This window comes from Symsagittifera roscoffensis, chromosome 6, assembly GCF_963678635.1.
Source record: "Symsagittifera roscoffensis chromosome 6, txSymRosc1.1, whole genome shotgun sequence".
NCBI lineage: Eukaryota > Metazoa > Xenacoelomorpha > Acoela > Convolutidae > Symsagittifera > Symsagittifera roscoffensis.
In genome coordinates this window covers 7845662-7871783 of record NC_087067.1, presented here as the reverse complement: position 1 = coordinate 7871783, position 26122 = coordinate 7845662, and the positions used below count along the sequence as shown (strand labels likewise).

General features: G+C 34.4%; 2 protein-coding genes across 2 annotated transcripts in view; both read left to right on the top strand.

Annotated features, from left to right (window-relative positions):
• The window catches only part of LOC134848580 (uncharacterized), a 13657-nt gene extending 4962 nt beyond the window's left edge, over positions 1–8695 (top strand). Inside the window, exons 2-6 of the mRNA XM_063866095.1 lie at positions 1397–1625; positions 5223–5464; positions 7786–7914; positions 8319–8597; positions 8681–8695. Of these exons, the coding sequence (XP_063722165.1) occupies positions 1427–1625; positions 5223–5464; positions 7786–7914; positions 8319–8597; positions 8681–8695 (864 nt within the window). The 5' untranslated portion in view covers positions 1397–1426. The remainder of the gene's footprint in view (positions 1–1396; positions 1626–5222; positions 5465–7785; positions 7915–8318; positions 8598–8680) is intronic.
• A 159-nt stretch (positions 8696–8854) lies between these two features.
• Positions 8855–17563, top strand: LOC134848061 (uncharacterized). The gene is made up of 7 exons (XM_063865397.1): positions 8855–8936; positions 11881–12150; positions 12569–12835; positions 15309–15536; positions 16245–16412; positions 16737–16933; positions 17427–17563. Exons 1-7 carry the CDS (start codon positions 8859–8861, stop codon positions 17446–17448), a joined length of 1230 nt encoding a protein of 409 aa, XP_063721467.1. The 5' UTR covers positions 8855–8858; the 3' UTR covers positions 17449–17563.
• Positions 17564–26122: the final 8559 nt, after the last annotated feature.

The following is a 26122-nucleotide window of genomic DNA, read 5'->3' as shown; positions in this document are numbered from 1 at the left end:
CCGCTTAGGGCTCAGAAAAGATAGAGGTTTGCGAAACGTCACATCAAAATTAAACCAGGAACTTTAAAGTTTGATCAAAGTAAATTTTTGAACTATTTGACGCATAACTCGAAAGCAAATTTTATATGGTAGATAGTTTAAGTATACACTCATTTGCTATTTTTTATAATTTTTAACAATTTTTAGATTTTTCGGGAAAATTATCAATTCGACTGGTATCAGTACGCTGACTTACTATTAGGCAGCTACTGATGTGCAAGATTGCATCGTTAAATCACTCAATGTTTAAACATCATCCAAAACGTAACTTTTCAAAATAGCATAGATTGCAAAGTTCTCACTTCGTAAGTAGCGTTTTGGTTCAAAATTATAGCTGCAAACTTTCTTAAAATTTTTTTTCTCATTTCTCAAATAAATATTTGATTTGTTTCGTTTCATCGCGGCTGGTTAATTCAAATTTTCCTTCTTTTGTTTTCATTCAAATATTTGTACCACATATTACTATTTTTCATTTCCTAAAACAAAACAAAGCATTGTAAAAATAATTGATTTTATTTGTTTTAATGAGTCAGCTCGGTTGAACGATCTAAAATTTCATTAGGAGAAATTCTTCTTACCTTTTTTGGTTGGATTTTTATACTTTTCGGTTGATACTCTATTCCTTTTTTTATTCCATGTCATTTCAATATATAGCGTCATTTGTTTTTCCAACATCCTTTTTTCCCCAGCTATCTGAGCAGAAGACCAGCCTTTTTGACCCATAGTAGCGTCTAATCAACGTCTTTTATGATCCTGTATTACACGCAGAGTATTTCCCCCTTTAAAGGCCCGAATTACACTCTTAAATTTTACCCACCCATCGAATAGTCTATGCCTTTTTTTTATAAAATAGTTCCATATATCTGAACCAAGCGTGAGTCAATGATTTTGACAACAATTTTTAGCCTATTGGTTTTTCATTAGATATTATTCCATTCAGCATAACTACTTACTTGGGAAATATAAAAATAATTTCAAGTATTTTCATTATGGTCAATATGATCACCGTTAATCCGTTGATCGAGACCGATTTTTTTCTGTATTCCATAAATTGAGCCATTTTAAGTTGGTTCTTCATAAGTAGCTGGAAGGCTAATTACTTTTGAAAAGATTTTATTTAATCTTTTACCATATTCTCCAGTTAATCTGATATACTTTGTGATTTTTTCTTCTCAAAATCAAAATTCTTCAACACGTGATATCGGTATTCTACCACTGGGCGTCATTTTTGGAAAAACAAGGAAAAATATAAATTCGCCGAAAGCAATTTTTGTCTCAGTCCTGTTAATTTACCGTTTTACAACTGGTACTTGAAGTTAATTACTCAAATTAATGATCAGTTAATTTTAAAATGCAGACCGGCTCTCCTGTAAATGAGCATGAAGACATGCCTGATGAGTCATCATTTCACTACAACGCGACTACTACGCGAGTGAGGCCGCGTGCATTTGTTCACGGAGTGTCAGCTATATTTGAGCCGCCTTCACTTCGACCCCCCACCATGAACGGACGACAACCCCCCAGAAATTTGAATTTGTCGAGGGGAATCGCGAATAGTAACTCGGATACCTTCACACCTGGAACAGGTAGCAGTAAATGGTATCCCGAAATTGAATTTCATGGATAATTTTTCATTATATTATGTTTTCGTTCATTCTTCACAAAAATCAAAAACAATCCTTTATAAACGATTGAAAATGGATTATGATGGGTTTTTGAAATTAATATCCCCTAAAAACCCATTTTCATGGTTAGACGGGTCATAAAAATCGATTATATGGGTTAAGTTTTTTGCCGAAATCATCCATTATAACCGATTATTTTCCATGAAACTCTAGTGCGGGATTTTCATAAGCCCCTCCCCCCTCCCGCCAAGTGACAAAAAACTCTTTCTGTCAATTAATTTTCGGAGAAAAAAATTCATGACAGTTTGAAACTTTATATTGGGTCTGATTTAGTTAAGATGTATTAATTTTAACGTTACAAAAAATAAGTTCCGAGCTTTAAAGTTTAAGCCCTAGACTTTTTCTCCCACAAAAAAAAAAGAGATAAACCCGGAAAAGTCAAGGACGATTGAGCGAGCCAATTAGGCTACAAATAACTTAGCATACACCTCTTTTTTAACTACGTGTCGCCTAGCATCTTCTTTTAGAGTTAGCTTGAATAGTAGCATCTATAGAATTTAAAGCAGCAAAGACTAAAATAAAAATATCACCTCTGCATTTCCGACTATGTTTCGCCTTGCTGATGCTTATTTGGGGAATGCTTTGCAAACCAAGCGTAAAATGTCTAAACATATTTGACGGATTGGATGTAAAATGTTTCACGAAATTAGAAGTCACTGCAAATACCTAAAAGCTTCATGATAAGTGTTTTGTTAAATGGAGTTCAACACTATTTCAGATCGAGGAGCATTTTGTACATTTTTGCTAACTTAACTGAAAACCAAATAAATCCATTAGTAGGCAAATAGCACATTTTTTTTCGACCACAGAAGTAAATTTAAAAAATTTTCATGAAGCAAAGTTGCACTTGAACTTGGCTTACTCAAGCAAATAAGAACCAAAAAAAATAGTTATAAATGTCTCAAAAAAGTTCGAAAAAATTAAACATTGGAAATGAAAAAAAAATTCAAAATACAACTACAATTTATTGCTTGATTAAGTTTAGCAGTTGTAAATTTCATATAAGCATTTGTAAGTCACAAAAACTTCAAAACATTTTAAACCTTGGAAATGAAAAATATTTAGACTACATAACTACAATTTATTGCTTGATTAAGTTTAGCAGTTGTAAACTTCAATTAGGACTGATTATACTCTAAGATCGCTAAAAGTTCAATTATCATACGAATTAGGAAAATGTTCAATGCCTCAATCCGATATCACATTGATTTTAATGAAACATTATTTAATGCCTCAACCACAGAAATTAGTGAAGTAAATCACAGCTTTTTGGACAATTCCGTAATGGTAAATAACGATTTGGCAAATCTTGCATTCAACTGAGGTGACGAATCTCATATTCATGTTTTAGTGGTGGTGTTTTTGAAAAGAAAACTCTAAAAAATTCGTTTCCTTCGTTTGTTTCAACTTCAGAAATTATTCTGTTTATCAACCGTGTAGCTTACCTTTTTTAAATTTTGTTTATACATATATATATATATATATATATATATATATATATATATATATATATATATATATATATATATATATATCTATAGATTGGTCTAAATTTTCTTCCACCATTTCAGCATTGGATAAATTGAAAATTTTTCCGCCCAGAGACGTTAGAAAACGAACCATTTGGTATAAACGCGTTCTCTCAGGCTTCACAAGATGATGTAGCTATCAGCAATATCTCGTACTAATCTACAATTTTGTGAGCCTGTAAAAAATTTATTATGATTATTTTTATGACAAATATGATGGTTTCTTATGATACAATATCTACAATATCTGACACCTAAAGCTTTTTCAAGGTTTTTGAACTTATGCGGTCCCTAGCTGTTCGGCCATTTGCGACCCATTACTGTCATACCAAAAATTGCATGATAAAATCCTTTTGATATGAATAAGAGTAAAAAGAGCACAAGTTTGAGATTCAAGAATACTCTGGGCATCTGGCCCAACCAAATGGTCAAGTAAAAAAAGATGTTCGAACAATTGGCTGCGGAGTAAAAAAAAGTTCAACAATTATCTCAATTTCCCTGTTTCAAAAATCTTCAGGAACCGTGATTTAAGGGGACTGAAAACTAAATTAAAATGAATCAAATTAAGTATAAAAACTGCTCGTGCTCAATTCTAAACAAAAACAGAAACGAACTGCAAAAAAAATCCTGATGTCACGTAACTCTGCTTTTTTACCTCTTTTTGTCCTTCACATTTGTGGAATCCAAAACAGCATAGAAAATCAAAGAAAAGTAGCAATGCTGCGGATTCCGCAACAAATATGATTTTGGCCTGTTGCGGATTCCGCTTACAATACAGAGAATGCGCAGTTTGGCCTCGTAATGATTCATTGCATGTGAAATATACCCAAGTAAAAGGAACTCCTTGCTCAGTGAGATTGATTAGAACAAAAATTAATAATTTTACCAGGACGTATGTTTTCATCGATTTTTTTATATATAAAATATATATAAATACTAAAAGAAAAAAGTTTGTTTGTAATTGTCTCTGATTGCATTCTTCCTAAAAATTTAAAAGAAAAAGGTTTGTTTGTAATTTTCTGTGACCGAACTGCTCCTAAGAAACTAATCGCTCAGCTATGAAATTTTATGTGCAAGTATGCGCAAACATATACGATCAGTGCTAGGGCTTATTTAATTTTTGAAAGTTGTCGTTTTATTTAAAATGGCAGCAAAGGTGTGGAATTTTGAGTTACGTGACTTCTACGCTTCTTTTGTTGTTCATTTCCATTAGATATTTAGAATTAATCCCGTGAATTTTTGAAAAAATTGATTCAGCTGCATTTTCATTTAGGGCGCCTGATATTTCACAAGGTTATACTGAAAATTTGAAAATGGGATAATTGTTGATTTATTAGAACTTTTTTTATTATGGCTGTTTTATTGGACCATCTGTTAGTTATATAACCGGTCATGTACTCTTCATTTCGTTAATTAAGGGACTGTTAAACATCATTTCTCAAGAGCTTTTTCTTAGCGTTTTTTGAGTAATGAAAAATTAAGAGTGTTTAACAGTAAATACATTTTTATTTTTCGTATTTTGGATCAGTGAACTTAAACATGAAACTAAAATAAACTTGATTATCATTTTTTTGTGATTAGGTACTGGGTCACAAAAACCTAACAGCAAGTGATTTCATAAAATCAATAATTTAACTTATTTTATTATCCGAACAGGACTGCTATTACTATATCAAGTTAGATAAGCAAGTGAAATACTAATTGACCTGGCCCCATCAAACATTCCTAGATAGTTATGTCCCGAAAATTTCCAAATGAAGCTAGAGGTTTGCTTACTGAAAGCGGAAAATTAAAGCCGTTTGCGATCAACCGTCAGCATTCGACGAACAAAATTAATATAAACTGAGAATTCGGTTTCAAAAATTTTTTGTTAAAATTAGCAGAAGAACTTTTAAAAAAATGTTATTTCAAAAATTTTATTCGAAAAAGAGGTTTGTTGTCAAACAGTAACAGTGTTTCTGCTTTTCAGTTCCTTTCAACTCAACCTTGAAGTCCAGATTCAACACTGGCTGGCCGAATCCGAGAACGGCATCCACTTATCCCACTCATCCAGAAGAAAACACTATGGAACTGTTGAAGCAGCTGAATGTGAATTTGGAACAGACCAATCGGGCTATTCTAGAAATGAAAGAGAGTTTTGTGGAACAGTCGAGAAAAGCTGCATATTTGGGCGACCAGAATCATCAAGAGTTGATGAGAAAGAATGAAAAGGTTTGTTTATTTTGAGGCCATGAGTTTTAAAATGGAAAAAAAGTGACGTATTTCCACTAGAACATCTTTATAATAGTTTTTGCTACAGTAACTGCGTGTAAGAAATTTTATGGTCTCATATCTTTTTTTCATATTTTTGTTGACTTAAGCCAAATTTACTTTCTTTTCCACTCTTCGATAATCGATAAGACTCGCAAAAACGTGTAAAGCTTTTGATATAACTTTGAGCCATAATTTTGATATAACTTTGATATAACTATGACCTCTAAAAATGATTCCTAATTACACATTTTTCTAATTTTCTACTACCATTTCTCTATTAACGAAAATACAAACGGCGCAAAGAAAATTTGATTGACTTCAGGGGCGGATCTAGGAATTTCTTGAGGGGGGGGGGATTCGAAATTTTGTCAACCTTTTTTTTAGGTCGACAAAAAATTTTGAAAAAAAAGCGTTTTTCGGCACTTTTTGGAAAATTTTTACCAAAAAATTGTTTTTTTTTGGCGCGAGCTCCTCCCTTAAAATAAGTGTATTGGCGCCAAAGGCGCCTTTAGAAAAGTTTTAACGTCCGTATGCCAAAATTGGATATCTGAAAATAGTTCAAAGGGGGGACCGTTTGGGTCGGCAGGGGGTCGAATCCCTGAGAAGGGGGTGTCCACCCCCCCCCCCACCCTAAATCCGCCCCTGTCCTCAGGGATTCGACTAAAAACGACGAAAATGCAAATGGCGCAAAAAATCGTGATTGACTACTGATTTCAATCTTATGAATTAAATTTTTTTTTGGATTTCCCTGCGGAAAAGAATGCCTTTTGATTCATCTTTCTCAAATTGTATTTTTTTATTGTTTTCGAAAAAAAGTCAATCAAAAATTTTTTTTAAATTCAACAGCTTAGACAAGTGTTTTTAAAAATTCAATTCAATCAATTTTTTCGGTGCCCATTAGTTCATTGGCACCTTAACAACTGTCGGTTTGCTGAGTTCATTTACAATATAGGTCAGTTTTGATGCATTAGAATCAGTTGTTATCCCAGGAAATCTGTCAGTATCCCGCAATGGAGTTCCCTGAAAAGAATTTTTTTTATTAAATTTGAGTTTTGATGCATTTAAAACCATTTCAAATCAATTAAATTTGATTTTTTTCACTGTTTTAGTTGAAGACATGGAAACTCATTTATAGATTTTTTTTTCAATATAATGTGATGCGAATTTTAATTTTGGCTCCTTTTTGTTGAACTTTTGGCTTTTTTCTAAAGAAAAAAGGTTAAGGAGGAGGATATTTTTGTATTTATGTATGTTTTCGTATTAGTAAAAAAAAGATTAAGTTTGAAATGGATTGAGTGCCACAAAAAAAAATTTTGGCCGAAATCTTTTCAATTTAGCGCCTTTGACGGGGGATGGGGGTAAGGGAAAAAGGAAAAACTGGGAATAATAAGGAGGCAAGGGGGGCAAACCTTGATGAGGGTGGTTAGGAATGGAATCATTTTGCAGCTTGAGAAAGTTTAGGTTTAGAAAACCAGTAGGCCTTATACTCTTGTTTTGCAAACGTTTTGCTTTATTCAATTGATAAATGCAGAAGTTCTTGCAAAATTTAGCTCGAAGCGAAAGAAAAACAAAATGGAAAAAAAATCCTTTTTAATTTATTTTAATTAAAATATAATTTTAAATTTGATAAAACCATGCATTTTTCTCATCTTTTCTTCTTCTCTTTTGTTGTTTGGAGGCAACATGGGAATCCATTATTATGCTAATGTTTCAGCCCACAAAAATTCATTATAATTGATTTCTTTTCAATTAAGTTAATTGTGGTAATCAGTTAAAGTTCAGTTTATGAGCTACTGAAAAACATCCGAAGACCAAACCTGCACTTTTTTTGAACAGAAGCGAGGCAATTTTTTTCCAACCGAAAATGCGCATTGTTTTTTTTATAGTTTTCCATTTCGTTGTTTTAAATTAGCTATATCCTTTTAATGAAAGCGTGCGTGCTATCATTGTTTCTTGTATCTATAGTACTAAAAAACAGCAAGGCTAAATGATGCTAAAAAGTTCTGCAGTTGGAATTCTGTAATTGCCGACAAGGTTCATTTATTACGCCTGTGGTATTGATTTTTAACTGTTAAAAACTTCCAAACAGACTTTCGGAATCGTTAAGATTCCGCAAGAGGGCTTAAAAACTAACAAGGAGCTCAGATCTTTTTTGCAAACTCAACTTTTTCGCATCTGATGGTATTTTGGAGCTCTTTTTTGACGTTTTTTGGCTATTATTTTTGGTAAAGAGCAACTTAGTTTGTGTACCATTTTTACGTGAAATTTGACTTCTTCAGGTGGCGGTGTCTCTACGTGTGCAGTTCCTCTCGATTTATGATGTCAACTGCTCACGCGGGGAGTTCTCTGCTGAAATTCTACTGCAAGCCAAGTGGCACGATCCATCCCTTGACGAACTCTCCGAAGATGTTAGTACTTAATTGGATTCTTGTCACTATCACGAATAGTTCGGATGCCAAAATCCTCTGTTGTTGGTTTCAATGTTCTTAAACTCGGACTTTCATTGACGTGTAGTTGCTCACTATATTGGCCTTGGGAGATCAAAATATTATAAATCAAGGAAAAAATATAATCGATCTTTTTTCAACGTCGACCAAAGTGAAAATTCCAAAAAATGTTAACACCTAAATAACCGTGTTTTGCGGAAAATTTCAGCTTGGAAGGCCGTGTTTAAGTGATTTGCCCAAAGTTTCATAATCAGGTGTGCTCTTACCCTCAAAACATGTATACATTAACATTACCGAATTTTGTAAAACAATGATGAATATAATTAAATACTGGGAAAATGACAAAAATGTTTTTTTTTTACTAGGAGACAGAGTTCGTCGACTGGGACACTTTATGGATGCCTCAAATCATAATCAAAAACGAGTGCCACTCAACCGGTGACTACTTCCATAACCACCATTATAACAACAACACCTCAACCGCCAACAACCATCCTCTGTGCCAATCTGGGAGTAGAGACTCCCAGACAGTGAGGGCCATAACGACAGGGAAGAATGGCCTGAATATGGTGTCCATGAGACAGAAAATTAAGTCCTCTTTCTACTTCGAGCCCAAAATGGGACTGTACCCCTTTGATTGCCAGGTGAGTTGTTTTTTTTTCTAAACTTTTTTCAAAAAATTTTAATTGAAAGATACATCATACTTTAAGTATATATGAAAGTTCAGTTTATGAGCTACTGAAAAACATCCGAAGACCAAACCTGCACTTTTTTTGAACAGAAGCGAGGCAATTTTTTTCCAACCGAAAATGCGCATTGTTTTTTTTATAGTTTTCCATTTCGTTGTTTTAAATTAGCTATATCCTTTTAATGAAAGCGTGCGTGCTATCATTGTTGGCCTGAATATGGTGTCCATGAGACAGAAAATTAAGTCCTCTTTCTACTTCGAGCCCAAAATGGGACTGTACCCCTTTGATTGCCAGGTGAGTTGTTTTTTTTTCTAAACTTTTTTCAAAAAATTTTAATTGAAAGATACATCATACTTTAAGTATATATGAAATTCTGTTAGCAAGTAATAAAAAAATTTCTGGAACAAAATTATGATGTTTACTGGGAGCAAAATTAGAAGTTTTTTTGTCATAATCATTCAGGAAAATGCCATTTTGAAAAATATGGCAAAAAATGGTCTTTTTTACTATAGAGTTCTCTTTTAGCTTACTTGATAGACCCTTTGGTTACAAAAAGGAAGGGCCACATCCTTGATTTATGCAATTTGTTAACTTAAGGACATTATCTCCTCTCAATATATTCCTGCTTACACCCATACCGGATATTTGCACCCCAAAACATACAACCGCCTGAACCCGCTCAGGAAGCAAAATATTGACTTTTTTAGACATTGGGACTCTAACTGACCAGCCTGAAGGCGCAAAAATATATACACACATTTAGGGCATTCTTATCAGAAATTAATACCCATAGATGTATCAAGAGCATTTACAGCTTAATCTGAGAAGGAGAATAACTTATCATTTTGCTTCAAAATGTGATATTTAAAACCCCTGTAAATAAACGTCCGGTTGGGTTCCTAGCAACAGAAAAATAAAAATATGCAAATGCTTCAAAAAAATTTACAGAGAGCTTTTTAGACGACCAAATCAATCCGAAAAACAATAACTTTTTATTTTTGAGAATATATATTTTCCGTGATCCATTTAGGATTTTAATAGCGCCACTCAAGCAAAATTGAGAGAAGGGCTATTGAAATTAAAGAACATGAGCAAAATAAGCCGATGCAATCTTCGTAAATAATTATTATTTTGGCGAAGTAAATAAACTCTATGAAAATAACAATATTTTGTCCGTTGGGAAAGGGTGTTTCATCTAAAATTTTGGGTAGTTTCTTGTCTTCAATTGCAAATTACCCTGAAACGAAAACATCGGCAGGTCCCAAACTTTTTCACCTCCCTGTTAAACAAGAAATCATTAGGAGATTAACTCAGTCTTAACGAAGCAAACACGAAGCAAGGAAGCTAATACAAGCTTTGCTAATTAATCATAAGACCAGCAAACATAAATAACTAAAAATACTTTTACCTCTAATATTTTCTTCCATAAAGTTTGAATTCACCCATAAAAACGCGTTATTAAGTCAGTCATCACCAATTAAAAAGACTTATTACACTTTTTTGGCCCAAAACATCTTAATTTTTATATTTGAACAAGTTATTGTGGCAAGCCCTGAATTTCGATGAAAAACGGATAAATCTTTTCTCATCTATAAATACCTGGTTGACACAGGCTCAACCAAAACGTTTTCTTAAGTCGCAATTGAAGCAGAATCACTTTGTAATCACAGGAAATCATAACATAACAATCATAACAAAGACAGCCGTCTGTTGTGCAAGTATCGCAGAATGTTCCGAGCATATTCTAAGAAAAATGACATTTATTTTTTTCCAAATAAGTGTTGTTTCTTTTGTGCTTGGTGTGATAAAAGGACCAGAAAAAGCTTTGAGCTTAGGCTTGTTCAACCGTTTAGTAAAATGACACAAAATGAACCAGATTCTCTTGTCAACAGAATGACAGTAAAAACAAAAAAATTGCGGATGTTTCAAATTCTTGCAAATTTGTGATCTCAAAATGACGCTAAGAACTTCGATAACTAACTTTACTGGAGTGAAAATAGGTTTAAAACGGTTAAATGAAAGTCCTTTGCTCGCTATTAATCCCAAAACGCAAAATTGCTATCAGTACAAACTGGCATGCCAAAAAGAATCTGAACTGAATCTATTTTGTCCTAATCATCTCCTAAGGCGCAGTTTTGTGGAAGACCAACAAATCAGACTTTAAGATGATTGAAACACTCCGGTAAAAGCTTCAAGGTGGGTCCTAGGCACTAACAGGGATTATAAACAGAAGTTAAGAAGACACTCACTTTTGCTACTATCCGTATACTATGAGATTCATTTTTGTTTGATGTTTGACAACATATTCAACAGCAGACGCACTATCAAGTGGAAATCTTTCGTTCAAATCCAATGAAAATTGTTCAAATCTAAAGCAAGAAGTAAACAAAAACTATTTTGTCAACAAGTATAGTCTCGAAGACATTTGCTGATGGAGACTGACATGAACCAGTCAAAACTGCAAAAATCAACATAAACTTAACTGAGGATTGGAAAAGTGGGAACTCCGTAACAACATCTCCCTTGGGTGGTACCCTAACTTTTGTTTTTAAATTATTCACATTAATATGGTTTGAGCTGAAACTCTTGAATTTTTTTTTCTGATTTTAGTCTTTTTTGTAATTTATAATTCTACCAACCCTGATTTGGTTTAATTTTTTAGTACTTTCTAATCATGCTTTTTTAGAAAGTAGGCCTGCAAATTTTTTCATTTTTTTCCCGAAAAATAACGTTGATTTTACAAACGTTTCCATAATTACCAAAAAATCGTCAAAAATAGGCCAAAAACAGAAGGAAAAAATCAATAAAAATAAAAGTTACCCTCCTACAGGAGCGGATTTAGAACTGTCTCGAGGGGAAGGGGCGAATTTTCAAATTTTTTTTTGCAATTTCATTGATTATTTTTAGTTCGATTAAAATTATTTTCCGATCTCTCACAAATCATTTATAAAGAACCTAATTTTTAACCTATTCTGACCAATTTTTCAGCGCTGCAAGAAAAGTTTTGAAAAAAAGTTTTTTTTGACGCGCTCTTCCCACTCAAACTTGGTATATATTGGCGCCAAAGGCGCCTTCAAAAATTTTCGGGTCTGTCAGCCAAAAACTGAGATCTTAAAATTGTACTAATAGGGGACCCCCTTTGGGTCGGTAGGGGATCAAATCTATGAGGAGAAGGGGGCGTCCCCCCAAATCCGCTGGTGCCCTCTTAGATGATGCTCATCTGAAATTCTTTTTTCAGTCGCTTCCAATTGAGGTTAGCAGTTCACGCGAAATAGACGAAATTGAATTAGACGAAGATGAATACGAGTGCTGCTCAATCAATATCTCCAGTAGCACAAGTCGCAATCACAACCATCAAAGTAGTGACTTCTCAATCCAGACGCTGGTCTCAACATCACGCGAGATCTCCCTGGATTGTCTGGATGAGTCCAGTCATCATGTGTTCACGTGCACGGCCTATGCATGTCGTACCTGGATATCGCACATGCTTTTTACACTCTTGCCAATCGTTAGCATCTTTTTCCAGCTTTTTTTGCTTTTTTATCGAGCCAAGGGTACAATGGGTTTTAAAGAATAGGGGGTGTTTTTTGAGGATTTTTTCCGGAAACTTTCAGAAAACTTTTCAGACTTCTTGGAAAATATGGGTTAAGAAGGGATTGTATTATCGATTCATTTTTTTCAGATCCATTTGATCATCTTTAAGATCAGCTTGTCATTTTTGAGAGGTTAAGTTTTTCGCGATGCCGGATTTCTGTTATATCTGTTTCTTAACTTGAAAAAAATACCACACTTCGAAGCATCCCTGATAATTGTAAGCTATATGTTTATATTTCAATTGAGTTATCTGACAAAAAAGTTTATGTTGTGTCAAACACTCAGCGCTTTTTGTAACAAAACCTTGTATTTTTCTCCCTTCTGTATTATAGTTTCTTCTTGCCTTCGCTGTCGTCCTTATAGGCGGCATTTTACCCCATAGCCAGTCTTCTTCTGCACCCCAAGAAATATCAGATGACTCATCATCATCATCGTCATCATCATCACCTGTCTCTTCCTACAATCATGAGATATCTTCCGAATTGACAAGAGTGGCTAATCCGATTATTCTACTGATCGTTTCGTGCTTCTTTGTACTTCTGTCAATTAAGACAGGGTCTTTTGAAGCAACACGAAATACTGGATCCAACACTTTGTTGGTTAGTTCTATTGAAAATCAACTTGCGGCTCTTTTTCTCCCCCACCTCGCAAATGCAATCAATATCATGGTATAACGAGGGATTTTACAAGGTTAAATTTGAACACCAAATTTTTTTTCTTGGCCGAATTAGTCCGCATGCCAGTTTTTCTAACAATCCAACAATGTAAACAATAATAATAGCAAATTGTAACCCCTATAGGTTCACAAAGATTTATATAAATTATAGCCGATCACTTGAAGAAACCAGTCTTGGAGATCGTCGTTAGGCAAATTATGCCTGTTTTTAGATGTCTCTATGTTAACTTTAAAATCACCAATAAAAATTTGCGAGTAGGGGGTTAGTAGGGAAGGAAAATTAGCCCAACTTGCGATTGAATTGAGTGAGATTTAAATGAGAACATAATTTCAAGTTCTGCCTCTTCTAAATTAATACTTACACACAGTCATAAATACAATGTCTTTATCTGGTGAAGGCTAAACGGTAGATTTGATACGCTTAAAGCGTTTCTTAACTTTAAGCAAAACGAGGCAACCTCTCCCAACCAAGGAAAATTAACCAAAAATGTTACATGAAATGTCCCAATGAAGAGAGGAATAGCGAGTCTCCACTTTTAGATGAGCAGTCTCATGCTTTCACTGTGTTAAACTATTTTTTCCCATTAAGACACCCTTGTTAAAGTAAAACGGTATCAACAGCACAATCCCTGCTAAAGTACTGGTTTTTCATATATCAACTTTGAGGGCAAACTAAATTAATCTATTTAGTCAAAAAAATATTTCAAAATAATTATGAATAATAATTTGGTTATCTAGTTAGTCAAAAAAATTTTTTTTCAAAAATAACTATGAATAATAAATTGTTTAACTTGGGGGAGATTCTACGGTGCCAAATATTGGTGCCAATTTTGGGGCATCTTTACAGCTTTCTGATAGCATGTGCTTTGCCTCAGTTGTTAACTTATTACTTTTCGAATGTCAAAGCACATGCTATCAGAAAGCTGTAAAGATGCCCGAAAATTGGCACCAATATTTGGCACCGTAGAATCTCCCCCAAGTTAAACAATTTATTATTCATAGTTATTTTTGAAAAAATAGTTATTTTTTTTTGACTAACTAGATAACCAAATTATTATTCATAATTATTTTGAAATAATTTTTTGACTAACTAGATTAATATAGTTTACCCTCAAAGTTGATATATGAAAAACCAGTATTTTAGCAGGGATTGTGTTATTGATACCGTTTTACTTTAACAAGGGTGTCTTAATCGGGAAAAAATAGTTTAACACAGTGAAAGCATGAGACTGCTCATCTAAAAGTGGAGACTATTATGAAAGGGGGGAGATTGTTTAGTAGATCAAAATTGTCAATTTATCTACCGGTCAGAATGCAGCATAATTCGAATTCTCAATAAAAGCTCTGGTGCTAATTTACTGTATTTATTTGTAGGGGTGGAGATTCTTTAGTAGATACTATGCGGGGAGATTGTTAAATAGATCTAAGTTTGCATATTCAAAGGAGTAAAAGTTTCTCTTCTACAGACCCTCTGCTCCTCCCCGTTTTGTTGAAATACAATTTTGAGAAGGTTTTCAAAAATAATTTTTCTGATATAATTCGGACTGAAACATTTCATAGTGTCAACAATTGGTGAATGACAAGGAGACGGGTCTGATCCGGACGATGAACTTAAAAGACAATTCTGAGAGACAGTAAAGCAAGAAAAGCAGGAGCAAGGCGCCCAATTGGAAGGAAATTATTTCCAGTTGATTTGATGAATTAAAAATGCATCAGTTGTTAACTTATTACTTTTCGAATGTCATTTTTAATTCATCAAATCAACTGGAAATAATTTCCTTCCAATTGGGCGCCTTGCTCCTGCTTTTCTTGCTTTACTGTCTCTCAGAATTGTCTTTTAAGTTCATCGTCCGGATCAGACCCGTCTCCTTGTCATTCACCAATTGTTGACACTATGAAATGTTTCAGTCCGAATTATATCAGAAAAATTATTTTTGAAAACCTTCTCAAAATTGTATTTCAACAAAACGGGGAGGAGCAGAGGGTCTGTAGAAGAGAAACTTTTACTCCTTTGAATATGCAAACTTGGATCTATTTAACAATCTCCCCGCATAGTATCTACTAAAGAATCTCCACCCCTACAAATAAATACAGTAAATTAGCACCAGAGCTTTTATTGAGAATTCGAATTATGCTGCATTCTGACCGGTAGAAAAATTGACAATTTTGATCTACTAAACAATCTCCCCCCTTTCATAATAGGGGGGGGGGGGTTGTTAAGTAGATCCGTAACCTTCTTTATAGGGATATCTTCAACTAGTCTCCCCTCTGTATAGGAATAAAAAAAAAGGATTTTTCCTTCCTAGATACTAAATTTGCTCACGCTCATCATTACAGGTGTGGATATTTTTCACGAGCTGCCTTAAGTTTATTAATTAAAGATATCTCCTTTTTAGGGCGTGTACATTGTGTCTCACTGCATATTCGTCCTCCTGCTAGCCATCAAATACATCTCCGAGATGGGCGGAGTGTCTACTAATGGCCGACAACAACAGCAGCTCCTTTTCTTCCCGCCTCTTGAAGTGCAACTGGGAGGGGGGAGAGTTCTGGGATTGGGACAAATTGCAGCACTCATTCTGTTTCTGGCAATCAATTTCGTCTTCTATATCTCAGTCGTTATACTGGTAGCTAATTTTTTCTTTCAGAATTGTTGAGTTTGTTCTGCCATGGATAAAATGTTTTCTTATGTTTTTTTAGGTTGACCAAATTGACTTTCCGAGCTCTCCCAAAGCACTAAAAAGAACTTGTTTTGGCAAAATTTTGAAATAACAGGTCAAAAAAGGCGTTTTTAGGCACTTTTTGGAAAATTTTGACCAAAAACTTGCGTTTTTTCGACTCGCGCTCTCCCCTCAAAATTAGTATATATTGGCGCAAAAAGCGCCCTTAGTATAAATTTAGGGTCCGTCACCAAAACAAATGTCTCAAAATAGTACAAAATGGGGAACCTTTGGGTCGGTAGGGGGTCAAATCCCTGAGGGAAAGGGCGTCCCCCCTAAATCCGCCCATAAAAAATGGAAAAATTGGAAAACTTTTTTGTTTTTATTCCTTGTCGTTTTTCGACTGAAACCTTTGTCCAATTTGCCTACATTACTGTGACTATGGAATATGCCTTATTTCTAGGCTTCCGTCAGATTCTGTTATCACAAGACGTACAAAAAAACAATACAAATTTTTCCAAAAAAAAACAATGGAAAAGTTTTATTTATGTTTTTTAAGGGTATTGTTGGAACATTCTGCATTCTGTGCAAATTGTACAGCAACCCAACCGACTTTACTTGTTTTAATTTGTGTTCACTTTTGACCATGATCTTTCTGTAATTTGTTTTATTCAGCTCATCTGGAGGTGTATTGGGATGAAGCGGAAAGCTCGTCGTCTGATGAAGCGACAGACGGACTACCGGAGACTGAGGAGTGCACGTGAACACAGCGTGCAGTCTTTCTCCAACATCTCACGCAACAAACTCCACTCCAAAAACAGGCACCGCACCACAGCTGCTCAGGTTCACTTACCCCCGTTTATTAGTCTTGAATCTATATCAGAAGTGAATTTGGGGGGGGGGGGTTTGGACGCCCTATTCTTAAGAATTAGATACGTTTACTACGAATTTTCCCTCTGTGGCACACTATTTTTACACGAAATCCAGTTCGGCTGATTTTTTTAACAGCGCCGCTTTGCACAAATCCTTTTTTTTTTTCATAGTAAAATTGAACCTTTCTTAAGCAATTGCATTTTTTGCTTCAAATTTTTATGATCTTTCTTCAAAATATTAAACAAAAATATATATGCGAGGAACTGAAATGAAAATGAGTCATCTACTTTTCAGGTACGGCCACGCCCCTTCTCAGCGGCAGTAGTGACCAGTGAACATGCGGGGGCGATGCCTCGATCCAAATGGCGTCTAGAGCAGAGTAACAACCCCAGTGAGAACAACAGTAGCAGTGGTGACCTTTTCGACCACGCCCCCTCTCCCGATTCGCACATGCCAAGATCCATCTCGTTCCCAACAAGTGTCATTCACGGGTGGGTAACTTGACCCCTATTTGTGACCTCAAATCTTGATCTAAAATAAGGTTAAGTTAAGATTTTGTGTCCAAGCTGAAATTAAATCATCGTGAAAAATAGTTAAGGATATTTATCTAATAAGAAAAGGGTATGTATCTACTAAGGAAAGAGTTGTTCAGCTCTTTACAGATAACTGTCGTTGCTCTTCAAAATTTCTGTTCTGTTTTTCTTTCAAAATTAACATAAGTATATTGATCAATTCTTGCGAGATAGGTTTTTTTTTAAAATAAGAAAATAGTATTAATATTGAGTTATATATCTATTTAAGGACTCAATTTTAAGCAAGTTAGTTACAACAATCAAGAGCAAGGGTTTATCATCACTTATTAGCTCCGTTTTTCACCGTAAATAATTTTAATAATTTGTTAGTGGGTATGAAAAATTAGAAACCATATGTTCATATTATGTATTTATGTTTCAAACCCATTTGCCTTAAATTTGTTTTTTTTAGATTCAAAGAGATACCCGTGTGATTACAGCAGTCAATAAAGAAACAGAACAATATTTAATAACTTTTATTAACGAACTTATTTGTTACATTTTAACACACGTTAAATTTTTACATTTTACATTTATTACTTGAAAGTCAACGAGTTGATAACTTGAAATCTTTCACAAAAAGTATTCGAGCATCAGGACTTCAAGGGCGCATCTAAAGGGTTTGCTAACCTAGGATTTGCTCGGGAATTAGAATTCTAATAATTAATACCTAATAGTATAAGAACTAAAATTAGGGGGAGTTTGCAAAAAAACTAATTGTTTGAAGAAAACACAGATTAGGGTTGTTTTTAAACTTTTTAAACTCAAATACAAAGCAAATTGCATAACGCAACTATCTAACATCTAGTTCACGCAAATAACCGCCCAATATCAAGTGATTTACCAATTTAAGCTCTTTTGGGGGCAATTCAAGCTTTTAAAAAGTTTTCACGGTGTCTAGAAACGAGTTCCATTTCACTAAAAGTCATTCCATTGGATATTTTTTCAAAACAGTTTGGCGTTTTTTCTTCTTCCCGATTTTGACTCTTTCATAGATTTCTGGTAGGGGGTCAACTGGTATGATTAAAAAAGTACTTCTCTAAGTCAAACTAAATTTTGAATGAGTTTAGGCTACACTTACCTCTTATTCTGCTGTTTTCCAGTTTCTTTCGAGTTATTCGCTCTTTATAAAGAAAGGTAAAAACAAAAGATTTTTTTTTGCATTTTCCCCTTGTGTCTGAATTTCTGTTTTAAAATTTTTTGTTAAAACCCTCTGTTCTACTTGCTAAGCAACCCGCACTGAGCTGAGCGCCCATGGAGTTTTTATTAATCTGGATTTCCGAAACAAAATAATCCATTAGAAACCATAACAGATGTGAAATTCAGACTTCCAAATCGATAATACTGTCATTATAATCAATTAATTAAAAACAATTCCATTATAATCAATTTTAAACATTTCTAGCTTTTTTTTGGCACTGAAACGGATTTTTTTCTCCAAATAATTCTTAATAATCCAATATTTTTTGTTTTTTTTTTCTCAAAATATTACTGCAGCTCAGAAATTTTGGCCGAAAAAGGGTCTTTATAGTGATTTGGGAGGGCTCGGAAAATAAATTTTGCCAATTTAAAAAATGATCGGCAAATTTTTCAGTTTTTGTGAACCCACCCCCCTGGCTATTTTTTAAATTTGGTTGGGATTATAATCAAATCGCAGGATACAATCAAATCGCAGGATACAATCAAATCGCAGGAGACAAAGGATGCTTCAGTATTTACTTCTACTTTCAACGTAATTGTATTGTTCGTCTAAATCACACAAATCTTCAAAATACTCTAATTTAATGTGTAGAGAAGAAAATTCTGTTTTTTTAATTCGTTTACTAACTTTTACTAGGGTCGGAACCTTCTGTTCTTTTTTCACCGCGAATGGTTAATTTTACTCATATTTGAAAACAACTCGCGAATTTTTAATCCGGTTTCAAATGATTTCACCACTGAGCCAAATATCTTACAAATAGATATATAGGCGTTTATTTCTCTTTCAGCGATTTGACCGCCTGCCGACCCGAAGGGTCCCCCAATAAATAGGCGTTTATTTCTCTTTCAGCGATTTGACCGCCTGCCGACCCGAAGGGTCCCCCATTTTGGTACTTTTTTAAGAAATCCATTTTTGGCCGACCGACCCTAAAATTTTTCTAAAGGCTCTTTTGGCGCAATTATCTACTAGCTTTGAAGGGGAGCTCTTTTTGACCTGTTTTTTCAAAACGTTGCCGGCGGCGCAGAACTTTTGGCCACAACAGCGTCTTTTTCTTGCTTTAGTAGAGCTCGGAAAATCAATTTGGCCGACCTAAAAAAAGGCGTCAAAGTTTTCGAAATTTTTTCGATTGAAAATCCGCCCCCCCCTCCTCAAGAAAATCCTAGATCTGCCCCTGAAAGAAAGTAAGACATTTTTTCACTTAGAACTTTGAAAATTAAAACCTTTTAGTAGGTCATTCACGTTTTTTGCGCCTTTTGAAATAATTTGTGAGGGCAGGTTTTTCTAGAGAAACAGAACTCCTTTTTTCTAGAGAAATAATATTAATTTGTATGCATAATTAGATGATTATGCATGGTTTTTTAAATAAATTGTCAAAACTCTCGTAGCAGAAACTCAAGTTTTTTGAGTCTAAAAGCTGATCTTTGAGAGATCGATGAATAGCAAAATAGTTTAAAATTAACGCCATTACAATTTACACTTCAGGTAAAATTTATCAATGCTTCATTAATATTCAGCTTGAAACACAAAAAATGTGTGTAGTTTCGCGTCATATAAAGTGCGTTATTCAGGTAATATGGTCAGCTAGTTGACAGAAAGTGAAACAAACGCCATTAAGAAAAAGAAAGTCAGGAAAAAATCAAGAAAAAACATCATGTGTTCGAAATTTTTCAAATTTTTTACAGTAACGTTTCTAAAACATCTCTTACGTTTGTTTCAAATGAAGGTGATTTTGACACCAAAAAAATAGGCAACAGATAGTTGGAGAAGTGTCAACGAGCTAAAAGAGACCCAACAAAATAGACTTTTGTAAAAAACTCTATTTTTCAAGTTTCAAAGAACACATAAAACTAACCCAGCTTTAGACAACTGAACTTGTAGGCCTTTTATGTTTTTAGCTGAAAACTGAAAAACCTTCAATCTTCTTCTCGCCTAGGTTGGAAAGCCTAATTTGCGTACATCAAAGGACCCATATGAGCGTCTTCACTTCATTCACTTATTTACACAGAGGCAGAGCTGAGCTTCGCGCCAGTTGCCATATAGAAATGAATGTCCATGATTACAATACATTGAAAAGAAAAACAGAAAATAAAAAAAACTTTAAAAATCGTCCAAAAATAGCCCAAAAATATTCTGAAAAAAACTATCTGCAACACTAGGAGCTTTCAAAAAGCCAGAAATAAACCAAACTTTCAAAAATATCTTTTCCGCGGAAACTAAGCCGGTGAAGACAAATCCAAAAGCGCCGGAATCTTTCATTTTACAAAAAAACAGGTCCCGACTGGAATCAAACTCATTGTTTGAAGCATGGAAATTACAGCAATTTGGAAGAAAGCTGAGGTTTCAAAAAAAAAATTGGGTTACGGGAGTTGAGCCGACAAAAACAAATGGACAGACAAAAATCCGAAAAAGCACAAAAACTAGTTTGCGAAAAACCAGTCCCGACTGGATTCGAGCCACAAGCTTTTGCCGTCTCAAGCAGGTGTGTTACCTTCCCGCAAGAAGGACCGGATAAGTGATTGAAACTGATGTCATAATAAAGCAAGTAGATGAGTGCGTCTCGGAGATGAGTCCTGTGAACATACCTGTTTACGGGAAAAATTAAGGTACCCAATTGCAATACCGTTGGTTATCGCATAGGTAATGATAATCACTTTTTTGATACAACTTATCCAATTTACAAAAACTAGAACAAAAAAATCGGTCGGGAATTTTGAAAATTGTAGACCTTTATTTTTTGGACCCAATGCTTCTTTAATAACAGAGAATGTATTTTGCAATCCTTTAAACAAGTTTGTTTGAAAAAGTTGGAGTGGAGCTTCCCACCAATCTCAAAAACACATTTTGTAAGCTAATGAGACACGCATTACAAGCTACCAAGCTGAAAAATTTTCGAACAAAATTCCACAACTACAAAAATATCAAAAATTTGTCTGGAAAGTACGTCCGTAAACAAAATCACTGGCTTTTAATAAACCATCAGAACCATGAGCAAAAATTAGGCCAACAAACACTGAGTAAGCTCCAATCGCGCCAAATCAAAAAATTTGTTACGAAAAAAACTTGGAATTTTTCGATCTGACAGTACCTGTTTTTTTTTTTCAAACTTGAAGTAGTTGGTTTTGGAAAAAAACTCGACTCATTATTGTCTCACTTTTGGTTCGCATAAAATGCTAAGAAACTTAATAGAAATTATATTACTTCGGCTTATTGTCCTCATATTGCGTCTTTCGACGAGCAAAAAAATTTTCAGCGTGTTTGTTTTGAGGGTGTCCTCCTCACCCCCAAAGCACTGACACGCCCACATTTCTTAATTTTCGGCTTTTTTCTTTTTCGCTGTTTTGAGTTTAATATGTTAAGGTCAATTTTACATCGTCTTTATTGCCTCATATTGTTTCATTTGACGAGCAAATAATGTTGTTTTAGTGTTTGTGTTTAGAGAGTGAGGAGCATTTTTTTATAATTCTCAAGTCTTTCTTCGGATAAAAAAGAATTCTGACAAAGTATTTTCGGTTTTGTTGCCGCGGTGTACATTATCTCCCGATGCTTATTTCACATTCTATTGTCTTGGCATATGTTTTTTTCAAACCCAGGCTTTTTCGTCATTTTCGAACTTTTTTCTTGTTTTGTATCACAAGTGATGCGAAGCTCAGCTTTGTCTGTTTAATTTAAGAATTTGAGAGCATGAGTTTTATCTGCTTCATAACGTTTGCATCCATAAGCACTGTTACAAAAATTGTATCTCTCTGTCTCTCTTTTTTTAAATATTAGGCCTGAATCAAAAAACAATGCAGTGTTCGAACTTGAATTTCAAACCCTGAAAAGTCAGGGTTTAAAATTCGCGTTTCAAAATTACTTAATCCACTAAACCGTTTTTTTTGAATTTTTATTAGCTTGCTCGGCTGATATTGCTTGAAATTGATAAGTCTGAGCAGAGCGTGTATACGAGATAAGATTCAATGGTTTTACAAAAAAAAAAGTAATCATGGAAAAAAAACTTTTTCTCCAGTTGTTTTCGATTAGTTCTCTGCGAAGTCTGTATCGGATCTAAAATTTTTTCTCAGCCAGACTCAAGCGTGCTGTATTTGCAAAAGCTGTCAAACTCAAAGCAGACAATAAGAATTCCGACGCTAAATGAGCTGATATCTCCAGCTTACCCGTACCGAGCAGAATTAATCAAAACAGATATGTCAACCTTTAAAACTGTTTATAATAGGTTGGCTGCTCTGACAGTCTCACTCACGAAATAAATTGTATTTGCGCATAATTGTCATAACTCGCTCGGGGCAGTAAAAAAGTGCCGAAGTAAAACAGTGCCGAAAAAAAGTTAGTTCAACAGTGCCGAAAATGAAATTTTTTTTCAACTGTGCAAAAAATTGAACAAAATTCAACATATTAAGTGCGGCAATCAAAAAATAAACGGCCAACGTTTACAATCTTAACAGCCACTTTAAGATTTTGAGCAAAAAGGTTACAATTTAGACATTTTGGCGACAAAATAATTGTTTAATTTGCAGTTGCAGACATTTTGGCGGCAAAATTGGAGTGATTTTCTTTCTGCGCTTCATTTCAACACGAGTGTTATTGTGCGCGTAACTCTTTGTTTTGCCGCAAATTTAGACTGTTGTGTTTTTGAAGTTGATACTTTTGTTGACAAATCGTGAGATAATTGACTTAATTGGGAAAGCTTGGCCCCAGACTGAGCGTCTTTTTGAGCCTGTCAATCAATCATCCATCACTTTATTACGTTAGTCTGCTAAAAGACTCATTTTTCACTTTTTATGCTAAAAGATTGGTCTGCTAAACGATCGGCCCCCCTAATTGAGTTATTGCATTGTGGTTTGGTAAAAGGTCGGTTTGGTAAAAGACCTAGCCCCAATAGAAATACTAAACTTGGTTAAAATCAAAAATTCAGAAAAACAATTTTCGTTAGAACTGAGTTAGTTTCAAAAACATGAGTTACTGACAAAAGTTTGCAATTTTAACTGCGCAAGTTTAATGATAAAAGATGCCGTATTGCAAAATTTTCCTGAAACCCTGGCAGTTTTTATAATTTGAGAAAAGCGAGTTATTTTAATTTTTTGAGTTGCAAATCAGCTGAATGACGTTTCTTCCTAAATTATAGCTCTATTTTTTTCTGAAATTGAGCTATTCTTATAGTTTTTTGTCGTTTTTCAGATACTTATTGTAAAAATGTATCCTGCGAAAATTACCAGAGTTTCGGGACTTCAGCTAGGACAAACGTCGGGATCTGCAAATAGTCAATCGAAGGTAAACTTAAAAACAAACTCCTCACTCATTTCTTAAAACGAAAATAAAAATTAGTGTAATTTTAAAAGCTTGAACTCTCATACTCAATAAAAAAAGAGAAAGCATATGCAAAATTGACCCATACGCCACCCAGACCATTCAACCATCACTCCTATTTTTTTTCTAAGGGAGAATTCAATTATCTGGAAAAGGAAGAAAAAAAATAGTTCAATGAAATTGGTAGGAAATGCCTTTATTTCAGTCTACCACGCAATCTCTAAGCCCAATTATTCCTCAACACAGATAGAAGCGGATATAGAAAGAAGGGTTTAAGAACATAACGCTAGTGGAGAAAATTGCCAAACAGGAATTGAAGGGCATGTTTTGGATGATCTATATAGCATCTGATAAATCAACTTCAGTAAATTTTGCTTTGCATATTATGATCATGATGGAATATGAACAACGGGTTTCGACAAAGATGAGCTTTAATCGAAACACTTTGATAACAAATGGTTAAAGTTGCCGCAAAAAAGGTGAATTATCATCGGATATATTTAGGAATTGACATTGGTTGACTTAAGAGTTGGTTCCGAAACATATCAAACTAGCATTTACGCCATTGGAGCAGAAACTTTCTGCAATTACTGCATGATTGACTCTATGTCGTGCCACCTAAGATATCCAGAAGTCAATGGCGGCTATAAGGGAGCGCCGGTTCTTTTTTACGCAAATCAGGAGTAAACTGAAAATCGAGAGAACGTGGATCCTAATAACCAGGAGAACGACTTCAATGAGTCCACCCGGAGGTCGACGACATCAACCTCAACCCAGTTCGATGATTATTTTTGGTAGCTGATTTTGCGTGGAGGGAGAAAAAAAAACTGGTGCACCCGAATATATAGTTCCTCCTGATTTTTAATGGCCGGAACAATAAAACTTAACCGCATACGATTTCCTCGCTGTTTTAGTTGGAACAAAAACCTTTTTCTAGGAATTAAGTCTAGCAGAGAATAACTAACTTCAGGGATTGCTTTGGAAGAGTCATAACTTTGAAAAAAGACACTGAGTTATAGAAACGAAAGCCAAAGAAGCCATGAAAAGCAAGAGCCAAAGAAAGCCATAGAAAGAATCCAGGGCAATCACTGAAATCAAGAAAAACATGTTACTGTATTTTAAAAACTAATCTTTATCCTAATATTTTATGTGTTTTTGCTTCTTTCTTCTCACCTATTTGAACTTGGATTCATTTATACAAACCGCTTTTTTAACGCAAATTTTGGCAAGTAGCAGAACAAGATTTAATACATGAGCTTGAAGGACATTCCTTTTAACTGCAGTCTGATATCATTTTTTTAAGGTCGTCCAATAACATGCCTGAGAAGATGCCAATCTTGGCTCAGCAAAAATGGACAGTCGCAAGATGTATGGATGATTCGATAACTTCTCAAATGGCATAAAAATGGGAACTTTTCTCAAATGGCATAAATTTCAAGTTTTCATTGTAATTTAAACGTTTTCTATCAATTTCTAATTCTAACATTTTGTCAGGAACGAAAGCATGTGAACAAAATTTGAAATTAATTGCTTCCAAACAAATTTAAGCAACAGATTCATCGGAAAAATTGACCACAAGAAGCTTAATAACCGCAAGCTTATGCTTCTTGCTTTTGATAAAAAATTCTATAAGTTTTTCAAGATAAAATGTCAATCAACATTTAAATTGACAATTTGACTAATTTTCTCACATTGTTCACAAAAAAAATAGTTCTCGATTTTTCCAAAGCAACTGTTGCATGAAAATTATGCCATTTGGGAATTTTTTCATTTTTATGCCATTTGGGAATTACGCCATTTGAGACGTAATCTATGATTCAGGTCTTATCGCAAGGTTTTCAGTATGTTAAGCCAGGCATGGAACATACATGATACATGCATGTTCATGGCCAAAATAGACATGGATCGGATCTGGAACATATGTGTTTTAAAGACGAACTAAAACAGATCAAAACATTTTATGCATTTTAAGTTAGGTACGGGTAATGAAGTCATTTTCTGAGAATTCTATTAGTTTTCAGTCAACTGCCTTTTATTTCCTTTATAATCTAATCGCAAAGTTTGCAGTTAAAAAAATTATTTCGCCTTTCTGTCATTGTTTATCTTCTCATAGTATATCACGTACTGCGAATCTCTGCTTCGCCTGTCTAGTTTGGCATTGTTCACGTTTTATTTGCCTTTTTATTGTTCCGACTTTCGATACGAAAGTAACGGATTATTAGTGCTCGGGGTGGGTTTTTTGCTTCAGACAAATTTTTGCTTCAGACAAAGCAACTTCTGAACTTAAATAATTGATTTGTTACAAGGAGCGAAATCTATCCTTTTACTTTATATAGCGTGGGATAATTTTAATAAAAAATGTCAAAAAAATTAGAAAAATTTACTTTGTTTTCATTTAATTTTTAAATATCATTACTGCTCCGTAAACCTTAAAACGCAGTCGGAACATTCAGGGCTTCGCACTGATACGAGCAGTCTTGTTTTATTTAAGATAATTGCTGAATTACCGGATAAACTGCCTTCTATATTTCTACCTAGCACTTTTCGCAAGTAAAAAGACAGATTGAAATATTTTGTCGACAAATCAAGTTAACCATAATACC

Excerpts from the sequence above, each read along its gene's own strand:
- LOC134848061 (XM_063865397.1), top strand. The coding sequence starts at position 8,859 with ATGGTGTCCATGAGACAGAAAATTAAGTCCTCTTTCTACTTCGAGCCC. Across the intron at positions 15,537-16,244 it reads ATATCTCAGTCGTTATACTG|CTCATCTGGAGGTGTATTGG; the intron begins GTAGCTAATTTT and ends TGTTTTATTCAG. Across the intron at positions 16,934-17,426 it reads CCAACAAGTGTCATTCACGG|ATTCAAAGAGATACCCGTGT; the intron begins GTGGGTAACTTG and ends TGTTTTTTTTAG.